Consider the following 16,399-nt stretch of genomic DNA (forward strand, 5'->3'; position numbering starts at 1 on the left):
GCGTATCTTCTTCTTCTTTGGCTTGCCGTCTTCAGTGATAGTTTCAACCACACGAACTTCCTCTGGAAGCTCCTTGATATCTTCAGGCTGTTCTTCCACAGGAACCTCTTCCACTGTGACAGTTGTCTCTGGTTCTTTGTCATCCTCCTCGACGGTTTCGATCTTGGTAACTTCTTGTTTGTCACCCTTAACCTTTTTGATAACACGAGTGCGTATCTTCTTCTTCTTTGGCTTGCCGTCTTCGGTGATAGTTTCAACCACACGAACTTCCTCTGGAAGCTCCTTGATTTCTTCAGGCTGTTCTTCAACCGGAATCTCTTCCACTGTGACAGTTGTCTCTGGCTCTTTATCATCCTCCTCGACGGTTTCGATCTTGGTAACTTCTTGTTTGTCACCCTTAACCTTTTTGATAACTCGAGTGCGTATCTTCTTCTTCTTTGGCTTGCCGTCTTCGGTGATAGTTTCAACCACACGAACTTCCTCTGGAAGCTCCTTGATTTCTTCAGGCTGTTCTTCTTCCACAGGAACCTCTTTCACTGTGACAGTTGTCTCTGGTTCTTTGTCATCCTCCTCGACGGTTTCGATCTTGGTAACTTCTTGTTTGTCACCCTTAACCTTTTTGATAACTCGAGTGCGTATCTTCTTCTTCTTTGGCTTGCCGTCTTCAGTGATAGTTTCAACCACACGAACTTCCTCTGGAAGCTCCTTGATTTCTTCAGGCTGTTCTTCCACAGGAACCTCTTCCACTGTGACAGTTGTCTCTGGTTCTTTGTCATCCTCCTCGACGGTTTCGATCTTGGTAACTTCTTGTTTGTCACCCTTAACCTTTTTGATAACACGAGTGCGTATCTTCTTCTTCTTTGGCTTGCCGTCTTCGGTGATAGTTTCAACCACACGAACTTCCTCTGGAAGCTCCTTGATTTCTTCAGGCTGTTCTTCAACCGGAACCTCTTCCACTGTGACAGTTGTCTCTGGCTCTTTATCATCCTCCTCGACGGTTTCGATCTTGGTAACTTCTTGTTTGTCACCCTTAACCTTTTTGATAACACGAGTGCGTATCTTCTTCTTCTTTGGCTTGCCGTCTTCGGTGATAGTTTCAACCACACGAACTTCCTCTGGAAGCTCCTTGATTTCTTCAGGCTGTTCTTCTTCCACAGGAACCTCTTTCACTGTGACAGTTGTCTCTGGTATTTTGTCATCCTCCTCGACGGGTTTCGATCTTGGTAACTTCTTGTTTGTCACCCTTAACCTTTTTGATAACACGAGTGCGTATCTTCTTCTTCTTTGGCTTGCCGTCTTCGGTTATAGTTTCAACCACACGAACTTCCTCTGGAAGCTCCTTGATTTCTTCAGGCTGTTCTTCAACCGGAATCTCTTCCACGGTGACAGTTGTCTCTGGTTCTTTGTCATCCTCCTCGACGGTTTCGATCTTGGTAACTTCTTGTTTGTCACCCTTAACCTTTTTGATAACACGAGTGCGTATCTTCTTCTTCTTTGGCTTGCCGTCTTCGGTGATAGTTTCAACCACACGAACTTCCTCGGGAAGCTCCTTGATTTTTTCAGGCTGTTCTTCTTCCACAGGAACCTCTTCCACAGTGACAGTTGTCTCTGGTTCTTTGTCATCCTCCTCGACGGTTTCGATCTTGGTAACTTCTTGTTTATCACCCTTAACCTTCTTGATAACACGAGTGCGTATCTTCTTCTTCTTTGGCTTGCCGTCTTCGGTGATAGTTTCAACCACACGAACTTCCTCTGGAAGCTCCTTGATTTCTTCAGGCTGTTCTTCAACCGGAATCTCTTCCACAGTGACAGTTGTCTCTGGTTCTTTGTCATCTTCCTCAACGGTTTCGATCTTGGTAACTTCTTGTTTGTCACCCTTAACCTTTTTGATAACACGAGTGCGTATCTTCTTCTTCTTTGGCTTGCCGTCTTCGGTGATAGTTTCAACCACACGAACTTCCTCTGGAAGCTCCTTGATTTCTTCAGGCTGTTCTTCTTCCACAGGAACCTCTTCCACTGTGACAGTTGTCTCTGGTTCTTTGTCATCCTCCTCGACGGTTTCGATCTTGGTAACTTCTTGTTTGTCACCCTTAACCTTCTTGATAACACGAGTGCGTATCTTCTTCTTCTTTGGCTTGCCGTCTTCGGTGATAGTTTCAACCACACGAACTTCCTCTGGAAGCTCCTTGATTTCTTCAGGCTGTTCTTCAACCGGAATCTCTTCCACGGTGACAGTTGTCTCTGGTTCTTTGTCATCCTCCTCGACGGTTTCGATCTTGGTAACTTCTTGTTTGTCACCCTTAACCTTCTTGATAACACGAGTGCGTATCTTCTTTTTCTTTGGCTTGCCGTCTTCGGTGATAGTTTCAACCACACGAACTTCCTCTGGAAGCTCTTTGATTTCTTCAGGCTGTTCTTCAACCGGAATCTCTTCCACTGTGACAGTTGTCTCTGGTTCTTTGTCATCCTCCTCGACGGTTTCGATCTTGGTAACTTCTTGTTTGTCACCTTTAACCTTCTTGATAACACGAGTGCGTATCTTCTTCTTCTTTGGCTTGCCGTCTTCGGTGATAGTTTCAACCACACGAACTTCCTCTGGAAGCTCCTTGATTTCTTCAGGCTGTTCTTCTTCCACAGGAACCTCTTCCACTGTGACAGTTGTCTCTGGTTCTTTGTCATCCTCCTCGACGGTTTCGATCTTGGTAACTTCTTGTTTGTCACCCTTAACCTTCTTGATAACACGAGTGCGTATCTTCTTCTTCTTTGGCTTGCCGTCTTCGGTGATAGTTTCAACCACACGAACTTCCTCTGGAAGCTCCTCGATTTCTTCAGGCTGTTCTTCTTCCACAGGAACCTCTTCCACTGTGACAGTTGTCTCTGGTTCTTTATCATCCTCCTCGACGGTTTCGATCTTGGTAACTTCTTGTTTGTCACCCTTAACCTTCTTGATAACACGAGTGCGTATCTTCTTCTTCTTTGGCTTGCCGTCTTCGGTGATAGTTTCAACCACACGAACTTCCTCTGGAAGCTCCTTGATTTCTTCAGGCTGTTCTTCAACCGGAATCTCTTCCACTGTGACAGTTGTCTCTGGTTCTTTGTCATCCTCCTCGACGGTTTCGATCTTGGTAACTTCTTGTTTGTCACCCTTAACCTTCTTGATAACACGAGTGCGTATCTTCTTCTTCTTTGGCTTGCCGTCTTCGGTGACAGTTTCAACCACACGAACTTCCTCTGGAAGCTCCTTGATTTCTTCAGGCTGTTCTTCAACCGCAATCTCTTCCACGGTGACAGTTGTCTCTGGTTCTTTGTCATCCTCCTCGACGGTTTCGATCTTGGTAACTTCTTGTTTGTCACCCTTAACCTTTTTAATAACACGAGTGCGTATCTTCTTCTTCTTTGGCTTTCCGTCTTCGGTGATAGTTTCAACCCACACGAACTTCCTCTGGAAGCTCCTTGAATTTCTTCAGGCTGTTCTTCAACAGGAACCTCTTCAACAGTGACAGTTGTCTCTGGTTCTTTGTCATCTTCATCGACGGTTTCGATCTTGGTAACTTCTTGTTTGTCACCCTTAACCTTTTTGATAACACGAGTGCGTATCTTCTTCTTCTTTGGCTTGCCGTCTTCGGTGATAGTTTCAACCACACGAACTTCCTCTGGAAGCTCCTTGATTTCTTCAGGCTGTTCTTCAACCGGAATCTCTTCCACGGTGACAGTTGTCTCTGGTTCTTTGTCATCCTCCTCAACGGTTTCGATCTTGGTTACCTCTTGTTTGTCACCTTTAACCTTCTTGATAACACGAGTGCGTATCTTCTTCTTCTTTGGCTTGCCGTCTTCGGTGACAGTTTCAACCACACGAACTTCCTCTGGAAGCTCCTTGATTTCTTCAGGCTGTTCTTCAACCGCAATCTCTTCCACGGTGACAGTTGTCTCTGGTTCTTTGTCATCCTCCTCGACGGTTTCGATCTTGGTAACTTCTTGTTTGTCACCCTTAACCTTCTTGATAACACGAGTGCGTATCTTCTTCTTCTTTGGCTTGCCGTCTTCGGTTATAGTTTCAACCACACGAACTTCCTCTGGAAGCTCCTTGATTTCTTCAGGCTGTTCTTCAACCGGAATCTCTTCCACGGTGACAGTTGTCTCTGGTTCTTTGTCATCCTCCTCGACGGTTTCGATCTTGGTAACTTCTTGTTTGTCACCCTTAACCTTCTTGATAACACGAGTGCGTATCTTCTTCTTCTTTGGCTTGCCGTCTTCGGTTATAGTTTCAACCACACGAACTTCCTCTGGAAGCTCCTTGATTTCTTCAGGCTGTTCTTCAACCGGAATCTCTTCCACTGTGACAGTTGTCTCTGGCTGTTTGTCATCCTCCTCAACGGTTTCGATCTTGGTAACTTCTTGTTTGTCACCCTTAACCTTCTTGATAACACGAGTGCGTATCTTCTTCTTCTTTGGCTTGCCGTCTTCGGTGATAGTTTCAACCACACGAACTTCCTCTGGAAGCTCCTTGATTTCTTCAGGCTGTTCTTCAACCGGAATCTCTTCCACTGTGACAGTTGTCTCTGGCTCTTTGTCATCCTCCTCAACGGTTTCGATCTTGGTAACTTCTTGTTTGTCACCCTTAACCTTTTTGATAACACGAGTGCGTATCTTCTTCTTCTTTGGCTTGCCGTCTTCGGTTATAGTTTCAACCACACGAACTTCCTCTGGAAGCTCCTTGATTTCTTCAGGCTGTTCTTCAACCGGAATCTCTTCCACTGTGACAGTTATCTCTGGTTCTTTGTCATCCTCCTCAACGGTTTCGATCTTGGTAACTTCTTGTTTGTCACCCTTAACCTTCTTGATAACACGAGTGCGTATCTTCTTTTTCTTTGGCTTGCCGTCTTCGGTTATAGTTTCAACCACACGAACTTCCTCTGGAAGCTCCTTGATTTCTTCAGGCTGTTCTTCAACCGGAATCTCTTCCACGGTGACAGTTGTCTCTGGTTCTTTGTCATCCTCCTCGACGGTTTCGATCTTGGTAACTTCTTGTTTGTCACCCTTAACCTTCTTGATAACACGAGTGCGTATCTTCTTCTTCTTTGGCTTGCCGTCTTCGGTGATAATTTCAACCACACGAACTTCCTCTGGAAGCTCCCTGATTTCTTTAGGCTGTTCTTCAACCGGAATCTCTTCCACTGTGACAGTTGTCTCTGGCTCTTTGTCATCCTCCTCGACGGTTTCGATCTTGGTAACTTCTTGTTTGTCACCCTTAACCTTTTTGATAACACGAGTGCGTATCTTCTTCTTCTTTGGCTTGCCGTCTTCGGTTATAGTTTCAACCACACGAACTTCCTCTGGAAGCTCCTTGATTTCTTCAGGCTGTTCTTCTTCCACAGGAACCTCTTCAACTGTGACAGTTGTCTCAGGTTCTTTGTCATCCTCCTCGACGGTTTCGATCTTGGTAACTTCTTGTTTGTCACCCTTTACCTTCTTGATAACACGAGTGCGTATCTTCTTCTTCTTTGGTTTGCCGTCTTCGGTGATAGTTTCAACCACACGAACTTCCTCTGGAAGCTCCTTGATTTCTTCAGGCTGTTCTTCTTCCACAGAAACCTCTTCCACGGTGACAGTTGTCTCTGGTTCTTTGTCATCCTCCTCAACGGTTTCGATCTTGGTAACTTCTTGTTTGTCACCCTTAACCTTCTTGATAACACGAGTGCGTATCTTCTTCTTCTTTGGCTTGCCGTCTTCGGTGATAGTTTCAACCACACGAACTTCCTCTGGAAGCTCCTTGATTTCTTCAGGCTGTTCTTCAACCGGAATCTCTTCCACTGTGACAGTTATCTCTGGTTCTTTGTCATCCTCCTCAACGGTTTCGATCTTGGTAACTTCTTGTTTGTCACCCTTAACCTTTTTGATAACACGAGTGCGTATCTTCTTCTTCTTTGGCTTGCCGTCTTCGGTGATAGTTTCAACCACACGAACTTCCTCTGGAAGTTCCTTGATATCTTCAGGCTGTTCTTTTACCGGAACCTCTTCCACGGTGACAGTTGTCTCTGGTTCTTTGTCATCCTCCTCGACGGTTTCGATCTTGGTAACTTCTTGTTTGTCACCCTTAACCTTCTTGATAACACGAGTGCGTATCTTCTTCTTCTTTGGCTTGCCATCTTCGGTTATAGTTTCAACCACACGAACTTCCTCTGGAAGCTCCTTGATTTCTTCAGGCTGTTCTTCAACCGGAATCTCTTCCACTGTGACAGTTGTCTCTGGCTGTTTGTCATCCTCCTCAACGGTTTCGATCTTGGTAACTTCTTGCTTGTCACCCTTAACCTTCTTGATAACACGAGTGCGTATCTTCTTCTTCTTTGGCTTGCCGTCTTCGGTGATAGTTTCAATCACACGAACTTCCTCTGGAAGCTCCTTGATTTCTTCAGGCTGTTCTTCAACCGGAATCTCTTCCACTGTGACAGTTGTCTCTGGTTGTTTGTCATCCTCCTCAACGGTTTCGATCTTGGTAACTTCTTGTTTATCTCCCTTAATCTTCTTGATAACACGAGTGCGTATCTTCTTTTTCTTTGGCTTACCGTCTTCGGTGATAGTTTCAACCACACGAACTTCCTCTGGAAGCTCCTTGATTTTTTCAGGCTGTTCTTCTTCCATAGGAACCTCTTCCACAGTGACAGTTGTCTCTGGTTCTTTGTCATCCTCCTCGACGGTTTCGATCTTGGTAACTTCTTGTTTATCACCCTTAACCTTCTTGATAACACGAGTGCGTATCTTCTTCTTCTTTGGCTTGCCGTCTTCGGTGATAGTTTCAACCACACGAACTTCCTCTGGAAGTTCCTTGACTTCCTCTGGCTGTTCTTCCACAGGAATCACCTCCACGGTGACAGTTGTCTCTGGTTCTTTGTCATCCTCTTCGACGGTTTCGATCTTGGTAACTTCTTGTTTATCTCCCTTAATCTTCTTGATAACACGAGTGCGTATCTTCTTTTTCTTTGGCTTGCCGTCTTCGGTGATAGTTTCAACCACACGAACTTCCTCTGGAAGTTCCTTGACTTCCTCTGGCTGTTCTTCCACAGGAATCTCTTCCACAGTGACAGTTGTTTCTGGCTCTTTATCATCCTCCTCGACAGTTTCGATCTTGGTTACTTCTTGTTTGTCACCCTTAACCTTTTTGATAACACGAGTGCGTATCTTCTTCTTCTTTGGCTTGCCGTCTTCGGTGATAGTTTCAACCACACGAACTTCCTCTGGAAGCTCCTTGATTTCTTCAGGCTGTTCTTCAACCGGAATCTCTTCCACGGTGACAGTTGTCTCTGGTTCTTTGTCATCCTCTTCGACGGTTTCGATCTTGGTAACTTCTTGTTTGTCACCCTTAACCTTTTTGATAACACGAGTGCGTATCTTCTTCTTCTTTGGCTTGCCGTCTTCGGTGATAGTTTCAACCACACGAACTTCCTCTGGAAGCTCCTTGATTTCTTCAGGCTGTTCTTCTTCCACAGGAACCTCTTCCACGGTGACAGTTGTCTCTGGTTTTTTGTCATCCTCCTCGATTGTTTCGATCTTTGTAACTTCTTGTTTGTCACCTTTAATCTTCTTGATAACACGAGTGCGTATCTTCTTCTTCTTTGGCTTGCCGTCTTCGGTGATAGTTTCAACCACACGAACTTCCTCTGGAAGTTCCTTGACTTCCTCTGGCTGTTCTTCCACAGGAATCACCTCCACGGTGACAGTTGTCTCTGGTTCTTTGTCATCCTCTTCGACGGTTTCGATCTTGGTAACTTCTTGTTTATCTCCCTTAATCTTCTTGATAACACGAGTGCGTATCTTCTTTTTCTTTGGCTTGCCGTCTTCGGTAACAGTTTCCACAACACGAACTTCCTCTGGAAGTTCCTTGATTTCTTCAGGCTGTTTTTCTTCCACAGGAATCTCTTCCACGGTGACTGTTGTCTGTGGTTCTTTGCCATCCTCTTCAACGGTTTCGATCTTTGTAAGCTCTTGTTTGTCGCCTTTAACCTTTTTTATTAAGCGTGTGCGTTTTGTTTTTGTATTTTTTTGCCCGTCTTTTGTAATTTCTTCAATAACGTGAATATTTTCAGGAATTTCCGTTATTTCAACTTCATGTGTAATTTGTGTTGGTGTCGTTTGTAGTGTGTGTTGTGTGTCTGTGGCTTGTTTTGTATCTGTGTAAAAAATATGCTTTTAGTACTTAATTTTTCATGTAGTTTATTATTGTTTTGTGTAATATGTGTTTTGAAGTTTGGGGGTCAATTGGATATGGAAGTAATACGCCTTATATGTTGAACTGCTTAAGTTTAACCTTACGAAATACTTACCCGGCTTTGCTTGTTTGATTTGATTTAAGTTTTTTGTTTTAAGATTTTCATACTCAATTATTGGTGTAGATTGCAATTGTGACTCAGAAGGTAATTCCAAGTCAATGTGTGGCTTGTCATGTTTTGGTGTTGTCGTAACCTTTGCATTTACAGGAAGTTCAGCCTCAAGGGGCATAATAATAGTTACATTATCAGATACAAATGATGTGTTTTGTAAAGCATTCTCTCTCTGCTCTATTGAAGGCTGTATGTTTTCCAGGTCATATGATATATTAAGATTTGTTGTTAGATTGCATATATCAACCTGATTTGTGACGTTTGTTTCATAGCTAACATTTGCATTTGTGGATTGTGTTTGGTCTTTCTTATGTAGTGTTGTGACTTGCTCTTCTGCTATAATTTGTTGATAGAGACACGAGCTATATGGCGTCATTGAAGGCTTTGCATATTCTAAATCTAATTCAGAACTGATTGTTTCAGAAAGAGTTCCTTTCTCATGAAGTTCATTAGATAGCGCCGCGAGTTTTGTATCAGCAGTTGCATAGCAAGCACTTTCCATAGCAGGAGCTGCATTCTCTAATAAAATGTTCACATTTTCGCAGGGCTCTTGTTTGGTAACAAGAACGTTTTTATGAGCAATATTTTCTGCAATTGCTATGACCTCTTTGGGCACAGTTTCTGTAATTCTACCTAGAGACGGTATAGCAGTTACCTCTTCCACAACCGAAACCTTTAAGTCTGATAGCACATCTGATGTTGGTTTTGCACTCAGGGGCTGAAAATCGCCATGTCCTTTAATATTTTCGTATACGCTAACAGTGGATGTTTCAACTGGCTTGGTACAACTTTCAACAAAATTAATTCGAGACGTAGAGAATTTACTTTCCTCAATTTCAATATTAGGCGAATCTTCATAGGCCAATTGCTCTGAAATTGTTGTTGCCTCATTTGAAGACTCACATATTATATTAGCATTAACTTGTGTTGGTATATGGAGGTCGTAATTTTCTTGTATGGAGCTTACGCTAATAACTTCCTCGGTTATCAATGATTCTTGCTCTGTATTGGATATCTGAACAGTATTTTTCGTATAAGATAGAGGAACCATATCATCTTCTTTGATATATGAAGCTTGTATTGTTGTAACATTTGCACGCTTTGTTTCTTTATCACCGACTATAGCGACATGTCCTTCATTTGGACGCTCATCTTTCAGAGCCACGGCTTTTTCGTAGGCCTCAACTTGTGATACAGTTTTATGCATTTGTGATGGGGTGGTAACAGTACTAGTCATTTTTTGAGCATCAACAGTCGGCACTCCTAAATTACCAACATTTTCTATTGGTATGACCTCGGAAATGAGCGTTTCACGTTGTGTACCTTCTATAAAAGGTTTACCATAACCAACTTGATGAGAGTCCAAGAATGTATCCTCTTTTTGTAGGATAATCTCATCCATATGAACGTTTAATTTGTTGGCATCAGTCAAAACAAAAGGGTGGACTTGAGCCATCTGCTTGTTGTATTCGGTATGTTTAATATTCTCCGAAAATTCTAAGGGCATCACATCTGTTGTTGTTGTATATTGAATAATATCACTAAAAGTTGGTTTGGCAATAACTTCCTGGGACTCTGTGTGTTGTATTTCAGACTCCTTTTGAAATATGCTGGATTGTACTGATTCGGAAATTGTTTTGAACATAATATTTAAAGACTCTGTTGCTTTTGCTGCAAATTCATCGTGAGGAGAAATAGGTTCTGTGCCTTCAGCTAGTTGACTATCAATTACTGTTACTTCATAATGCTGACCTTCTAAATTGCGCTTAGCAAATGCTTCGTCTGTTGCAGGTGTGGCGAATTCGGTGGCATCCTCTACAATTTGTATTGCAGAACTCACAGGCAACTTAAATATCGAGTTATTATCACTTGAGATGGCAGCTGCACTGTTTTGGGGCTCGGTAATGAAAGTTTCCTCTGTTTCTATACTTTGTTGTAAGTCTGTAACGGCAACCTGAGCCACATCATGGGAAATTCCAGCTTGTTGTTCCGATATTTTTTTACTACGCTGCGGTTCATCTAAAGTTTCATACACCTGAATTTCGTCGACTCCTTTCGTGCAAAACGCTGGAATAACTTCGGTAATCTTTGCACTAAACTCTTGTGAACGGTCAGATTCAAAAGTTGATTCGGCTTCAAGTGTATTTTGATCCTCTGCAATAGCTAAATGGCTGAATGCGTCCTGAGTGGGATTGGCAGTTCTTTGCTTGTCCGGTGTTTCCTTAAACTCCTCCACATCGGCAATCACAACACATTCCGTGATCAGTTTATGCTCAAGGGGAATCATGGTCTGAGAGATAACGCATTCAGGTTGATCAATAACCTTAGACATTGAAACGTTATCATAAACTATGGCTTCAGACGTCTTTGTTTCAGTTAAGACATCAATATTCGATGTGGCAAATTTGTTAGACACTGTGAATCCTGCCAAATCTCCGGTTGACTGATTTGCTTGCACCCCTTCTGTCAATGGTAGCTTTAACAATTCCGAGGCGAGTGATTTTGCTTGCTCCGAGGGCGCAGATAATACTTCAAGATTACTCTCCAATTCGAAAATATGCTCCTTATGACTCAACCCAACACCAGCTGTGGAATCAAGTGAAACTTTAACCAACTGTCCGATCGGATGGGACTGCTCTTCCATTATAACCGCTTTTTCAAATATTTTGGTTTCCTGTACATGTATCTCGTCGAAGCTGCTTATTGTAGGCTGACTACTTTCTAACGTCGGATTAAAAGTGCTTAGCTCTGCTGTAGAATCCAAAGCATTTGGTTCTTCTAAGAGCGGTGATTTATTGGTGAAGTCACTCAATTTTGGTGTAATGCCAGGTTGTTGAACGGCAGCTGGCTCCTTAATGTCACATACTTCTTCACTAACCATGGCTGTAGAAGTATTCAAAGCAGATGTATTCTCTACGAAATCTACGTTAGTTACAGTAAGTTTATTTGATACCATTGGTATGTAATCCTTTATGGCATCTAAAGTTGTTACTTCTTCGCTTTCCGGTAATGTTAATTCACCTATATTAATTTGAGCTTGGTGTTGTGGCTGCGTCTCATCATCAAACTCTTGTAATAATTCCATATGTTGGGGACTTAATTGATTTGCCACCTGTAAAGCTGTGGATGTTCCAATAGCAGCGTTCCGCACAGCATTTGGTTCTTCTGGCTGCATAACTATTTCCTGTTCTAGAGTCAAGAGAGAGCTTGTCTCCAATGGCTGCAGAAGGTCAAATGTTGATCCTATTATCTGCTGCTGAGGCTGTGTTATCTGCTGGTGAGGCTGCAAAGTTTCCAGTAATGTGTGCTCTGATATATCAGTTCCAAATTGAGCTGGGATTGCTATTTCTGCTAAAGCCGCAGTTGGCTTGCTTTCTGTTGCATGTTCCTTCGTAGACTCCAATAATATAACTTCTGTATGCTCTGCATGAGTAAATGTCTCAGTTGTTTCCTGAGCTTCTAATTGTTGTTGGCTCGGCACTACTTTTAGGTCAAAGTTTGACTCTAAAACCTGCACATCGGTTACATCTAGCTGCTGCTTTAAGTCAGCCATAAGTACACTTCCGGTCTTATGTTTCGGCTGTTGTGGTAGTTCAAGATATTCTGTGCCGCTTAGCGATTCCTGCTGAATTGTAACTCCAACCGGTTTTGATTCGAAAATTTGGGTCGCTGATCCTGGCTTAATAATTTCACTTTCAATATCAGCAGGTGTAAGTTGAGGATGCACCTCCCACACACTGCTTGCTTTAAGTTCAATGGGCATCATTTTTTCTATAGCGGCTTGCTCAGGCGCCAGTTCTTTTATCGGAAGGTCAGTTTCTTTCTCAATGCCAGTATCTTGCTTAACATGTAATGCCTTCTGTTCAACAAAGTCCAATTTAGCATTTACAGTTTCAGGGACCACAGGCAAAAGTATTTGTTCCGAGTCAATAATAGTATGTGCACGCACCTCTGCAACTAATTCGCCATCAGTTATGTTTACCTTTCCTTGATTAAAATCTTTTCTTAGATGATCCATTATGTCAAGGGTATCATATACTGCTTCCTGATTACCCACGGCGGTAGCAAATGCTGTGGTTAATGTTTCCTTTGCGGGCTTGGCTGGCTCTATTATTGGCTTATCCAGTTTGGAAGTTGTTTCGACTAAATGCGTTTCTTGACTTTCTCCAACTGTTAGAGTGCTTGTTTGGCTCAGTGTAGCACCAACATTTTTGGGTACGTCCATAAGAGCCAAATCCTTTGGACCATCTTCAGTAAACACAGTCTCCTGAGTAATAATATGAGATTGAGTTTCCACGCTGAAGCTGGCTTCCTGTGAGTCAGCCCTAAACATTGGCAAACTTTGTTCCGTAGGACTTCGCGCATCTGCTGTTGTATTAATTAGTCCCTCTGTTAATACCAATTGTTTAAGAGCCTGAACCTCAGGTATTCGCTGTGTTAATGGCTCTTCCCCACTTAGCGACTCCATTTTTTCGATTTCCTGAACCAAAAGTGGTGTGTTTTCGGACTTAATGGTAACTTCTGCTTGAGACTTTGCAGTCTGGTGTTCAACACGTATTTCCTCAACACTTTCTAATGCTCTGGACTCACTAGTGCTAAATACTTTAAATTCTTGTACTGTTACTGATGAAGTCTCAGCGTGCACTTCTGCTTCTGATTTTAGCTCCATTACAGAGTCATCTGGTTGGTATTCACTAACTCCCAAACTAATATTTGACATAATTTGTGGAGATACTTGTTCGCTAATGTGCTTCGCAGGGGATTCTTCCTTAGCGACAGTCTCACCTCTAAACGATTCAGTGATTAGAACACTTTCATTTTCCAGATATTGTGATTGTGCTCTTTCCGTGCTAATTAAAGGTGATTTAAGGTTGTCAACACTTTCCAATGTTGACGTCTGCTCCGAGCTGAGCTCATGGGAGAAAACGATCTCGCCATGTGCTTGCTGAGTGGGATTTTTTAACGATTCCAGCTCACCTACTGAGTCCTCGACGCTCGGTGCTTGTATTAACAAGGGACGCGACTCCTTCATTTTACGTTCAGCTTTCATAAGCTTCGGAATTTTAGAGGATTTTATTTCCTTGGGTGATTCCTTTATCTGCATCTCTGTTATAGAAACAGCATGTCTCTCGCGAACTTCAAGTTGTTCGCTAAGTTGACTCGTCGCTGGCTTGGACCGATCTAAATCAAATCTAACCTCATCAAATGCTAAACACTCCTCATTCACTGCTAAAGTTTTTTGCGGTAAAAATTCATTATGTACTTGCGCGGCTATCGGTTTCGGTGTGGAGAGTTCTGTAGTTACTGAAACTGGAATTGTCTCGTGTGTGCTTTTTGGTAGATTTTGGGTGGAAAGTGTTGTGCTGTGTGGCAATAGCTCTTCAATATGCTCGAGTGTTTCAATTGTTGGAGCTTCAGTGTTTGATTCTTCTGCAAATGTTTCTCTCTGCTCGTAATAGGTAATAGCCTCAACACTTTCTCTCTCTTCTTGTTGTGGTTGTTCTTGTTCTTGTTGTATCATTTCTGTATGTTTTTTATGCTTTTTAGTTTTGGTTTTGCTAAGCACTGTTTGTTCAGCCTTTATTTGTACTTGTTGTTCTTGTACTTGTTCATGTTCTTGTTCTTGTGCTTGTTGTTGCTGTATGAATAGTTTATCCACTTTTGTGGTTGTTGTTTCTGCGAATGTAATGTAATTAAACAATGACAATGTCGACTCTTCTTAAAAGTGCTTTTAAATACAATACACTAACAATGTTTGCAACTGCATGAAGCCAGACAAATGCAATTATTAAATAATAAATATTAGGTCAGGCAGCGATAAAGCTAATGATTATAAATATTGTGTTTCATCTATTTACAGCTTTTTGGTGAAACAGAACGAAAGCCAAACAGACAAACAAAATATACATTTACAATTGGAAAACTCTGTGAAAACTTACCTCAAGTCGAACCGACTCATTTGCAGCGTGCAGTAAATAAAAGCCCTTCTACTAATAGTATTCAGGTAAGTAGAAGCATTTAAATTTCAAAATGATTTCAAAAATAAGCTTATATGACAACAGGCTAAAGAAAATCATTTAATTGTAATAATAGTAGTAGGCAGTTATTAAAGGTTAATGGGAGTTTCGAGTACTCGGTAGTCGTCTTTTTTAGAATATACACATGATTCGTTTGATTTAACAAAGTTTAATTGTTATATTTAAAGAGTCAATATCAATTATTAATTGTATTTGTATTTGTGTCTGCATTTAATTTTTTTTTTTTTTTTTTTTAAATAATATTATGTTGTAACTGTAGTTGAGTAGTTGTTGATTGGGGGACATCATTACTGGTAGGTATTATTTTGGATTTACAGTTCATCTGTGTTTAAGTTCAAACCTTCATCGACAACTATCGTGCGTTCCTCGACAAATGTTTCCTCTACGTTTGTGTTAGATTTAGTTTGTTGTTGGGATTGGCACATAAGCGCAGGTATTGTTTTTTACAAAGCAGTTTTTCATTTTGAAAATAAAAAGAAATGAAATAATAACTTTTCAGTATTCAAAGTACAATTGGTATAATAAAAGCATTTACAAAAATATACATATGTATATACAGCTACAAATATATACAAATAAAGCACTACTCACCGATTTTGACATGCGTAATTGCCTCGTGACTTTCAATAATCTGGGATGTCTCTACTATTCTCTAGATTTCAGTGAATCGTATAAAAAATTTATAAAAAATTGTCAATACGCTAATTGAAAAGTATTCACATAGCTTCCAACTAGAAAACTATTTAAATTCTCAGAACATACATCGTGATAGTAGTTGAAATGCCAGTTCTTAAAGTATTCCTCAATCTTACATAATAAGAAATTAATTTTTTTTTTGGCAATTCAACTGTCTACACAATCGCAAAAACAAAACAATAACAAACAAAACAGATTTCAAACCTCCTTTCCGCATATCTTCCAATCGTGCGAGATGAAGTCCTCCCTATGAAACTTTCGTATGACCGTCTCTATTGTTATTTCGTACGACTCTATCATGCGTATGAAGGCCTTGAAGCCGACTGTCGCTGCCAGTGTGGTCTCGTCTTCGTTTGAAGATTCACTTAGAATTTGGGTAATTAGCTCTTCGTGGCCTTCACGCTCCACAAGCTGAACGAGAGCCGATTGTGATTCAGGCTTTTGCAGAGATATGAATATGTTCTGTTCGTACATGTATGTGATCTCATAATGAGTGCAGCCATAGCGTAATAGCACACCAATAGTGGCCAGATCTCTGAGGGCTGCCTCACCAGTTTTGCCAAAGGACTTGGCCTCGACAGATTCGAGTAGCCATTGCACCTCTTCATGTTGGCTTATATCATAGATATCTTCAATTTTAATGGATTTCTGAGTGATTTTCATTCGTATGAGCTCAACGCTTTCAGTTAGCTGAATAGTTTTACTCGATTTGTATATCTTTTTCACGTAGACATCTTCTTTCTTATTCTCTTTCTCATTCTCATCCTCTTCCTCCTCATCTTCTTCGACAATTTCTTCAATGATTCTGCTGCTACGTTGCTCGGCATCAGCAATCTTGCGATCTTTTACTTGCATCACTTCGGAAACTTCACTGTGTTCCACTACTATGGGTACAGCCTGTTTCACCTTGATTATATTCATTGTAGTCTCTACTCTACTGGCTGGCACTATTTGTATTTCTGTCTTATGCAAAGTCTGCGACGCAGATGCATTAGTTCGTTTCGCCATCGTCTTTTTAGCCGTTTTTCTCTTCACAGTTGTCTTCGTCTTAATATGCTCCGTCTCCTCCGAAGTCGTTGAGGATATATCGAATTTAGCGCGCGTCATTGTCATGCCAATCTCATTGATCAGCTTGCAGGTGTAGTTACCGCAGTCCTCATTTATAATCTTGAATATTTCTAGCGTTGCTTCCGACTCCTCCACTACCATGCGATACTTTTCTGATGCCCTAAGTTGCACATTGTTGAAATACCACTGTATATCTACAAAATTCAGTAAACCAATCTTCCA

At 41.6% G+C, this 16,399-nt stretch overlaps 1 protein-coding gene across 1 annotated transcript in view; it reads right to left on the reverse strand.

Annotated features, from left to right (window-relative positions):
- The window catches only part of LOC6557276 (titin), an 81,297-nt gene that overhangs the window by 33,913 nt on the left and 30,985 nt on the right, over window positions 1-16,399 (reverse strand). Inside the window, exons 20-26 of the mRNA XM_043215361.1 lie at window positions 15,314-16,371; window positions 15,005-15,065; window positions 14,754-14,795; window positions 8,319-14,051; window positions 7,429-8,165; window positions 5,944-5,955; window positions 2,444-3,127 (exon numbers count right to left, since the gene is read on the reverse strand). Coding sequence (XP_043071296.1) covers window positions 2,444-3,127; window positions 5,944-5,955; window positions 7,429-8,165; window positions 8,319-14,051; window positions 14,754-14,795; window positions 15,005-15,065; window positions 15,314-16,371 — 8,327 coding nt within the window. The remainder of the gene's footprint in view (window positions 1-2,443; window positions 3,128-5,943; window positions 5,956-7,428; window positions 8,166-8,318; window positions 14,052-14,753; window positions 14,796-15,004; window positions 15,066-15,313; window positions 16,372-16,399) is intronic.

This window comes from Drosophila grimshawi, unplaced genomic scaffold (assembly GCF_018153295.1).
Source record: "Drosophila grimshawi isolate 15287-2541.00 unplaced genomic scaffold, ASM1815329v1 contig_44, whole genome shotgun sequence".
Lineage (NCBI taxonomy): Eukaryota > Metazoa > Arthropoda > Insecta > Diptera > Drosophilidae > Drosophila > Drosophila grimshawi.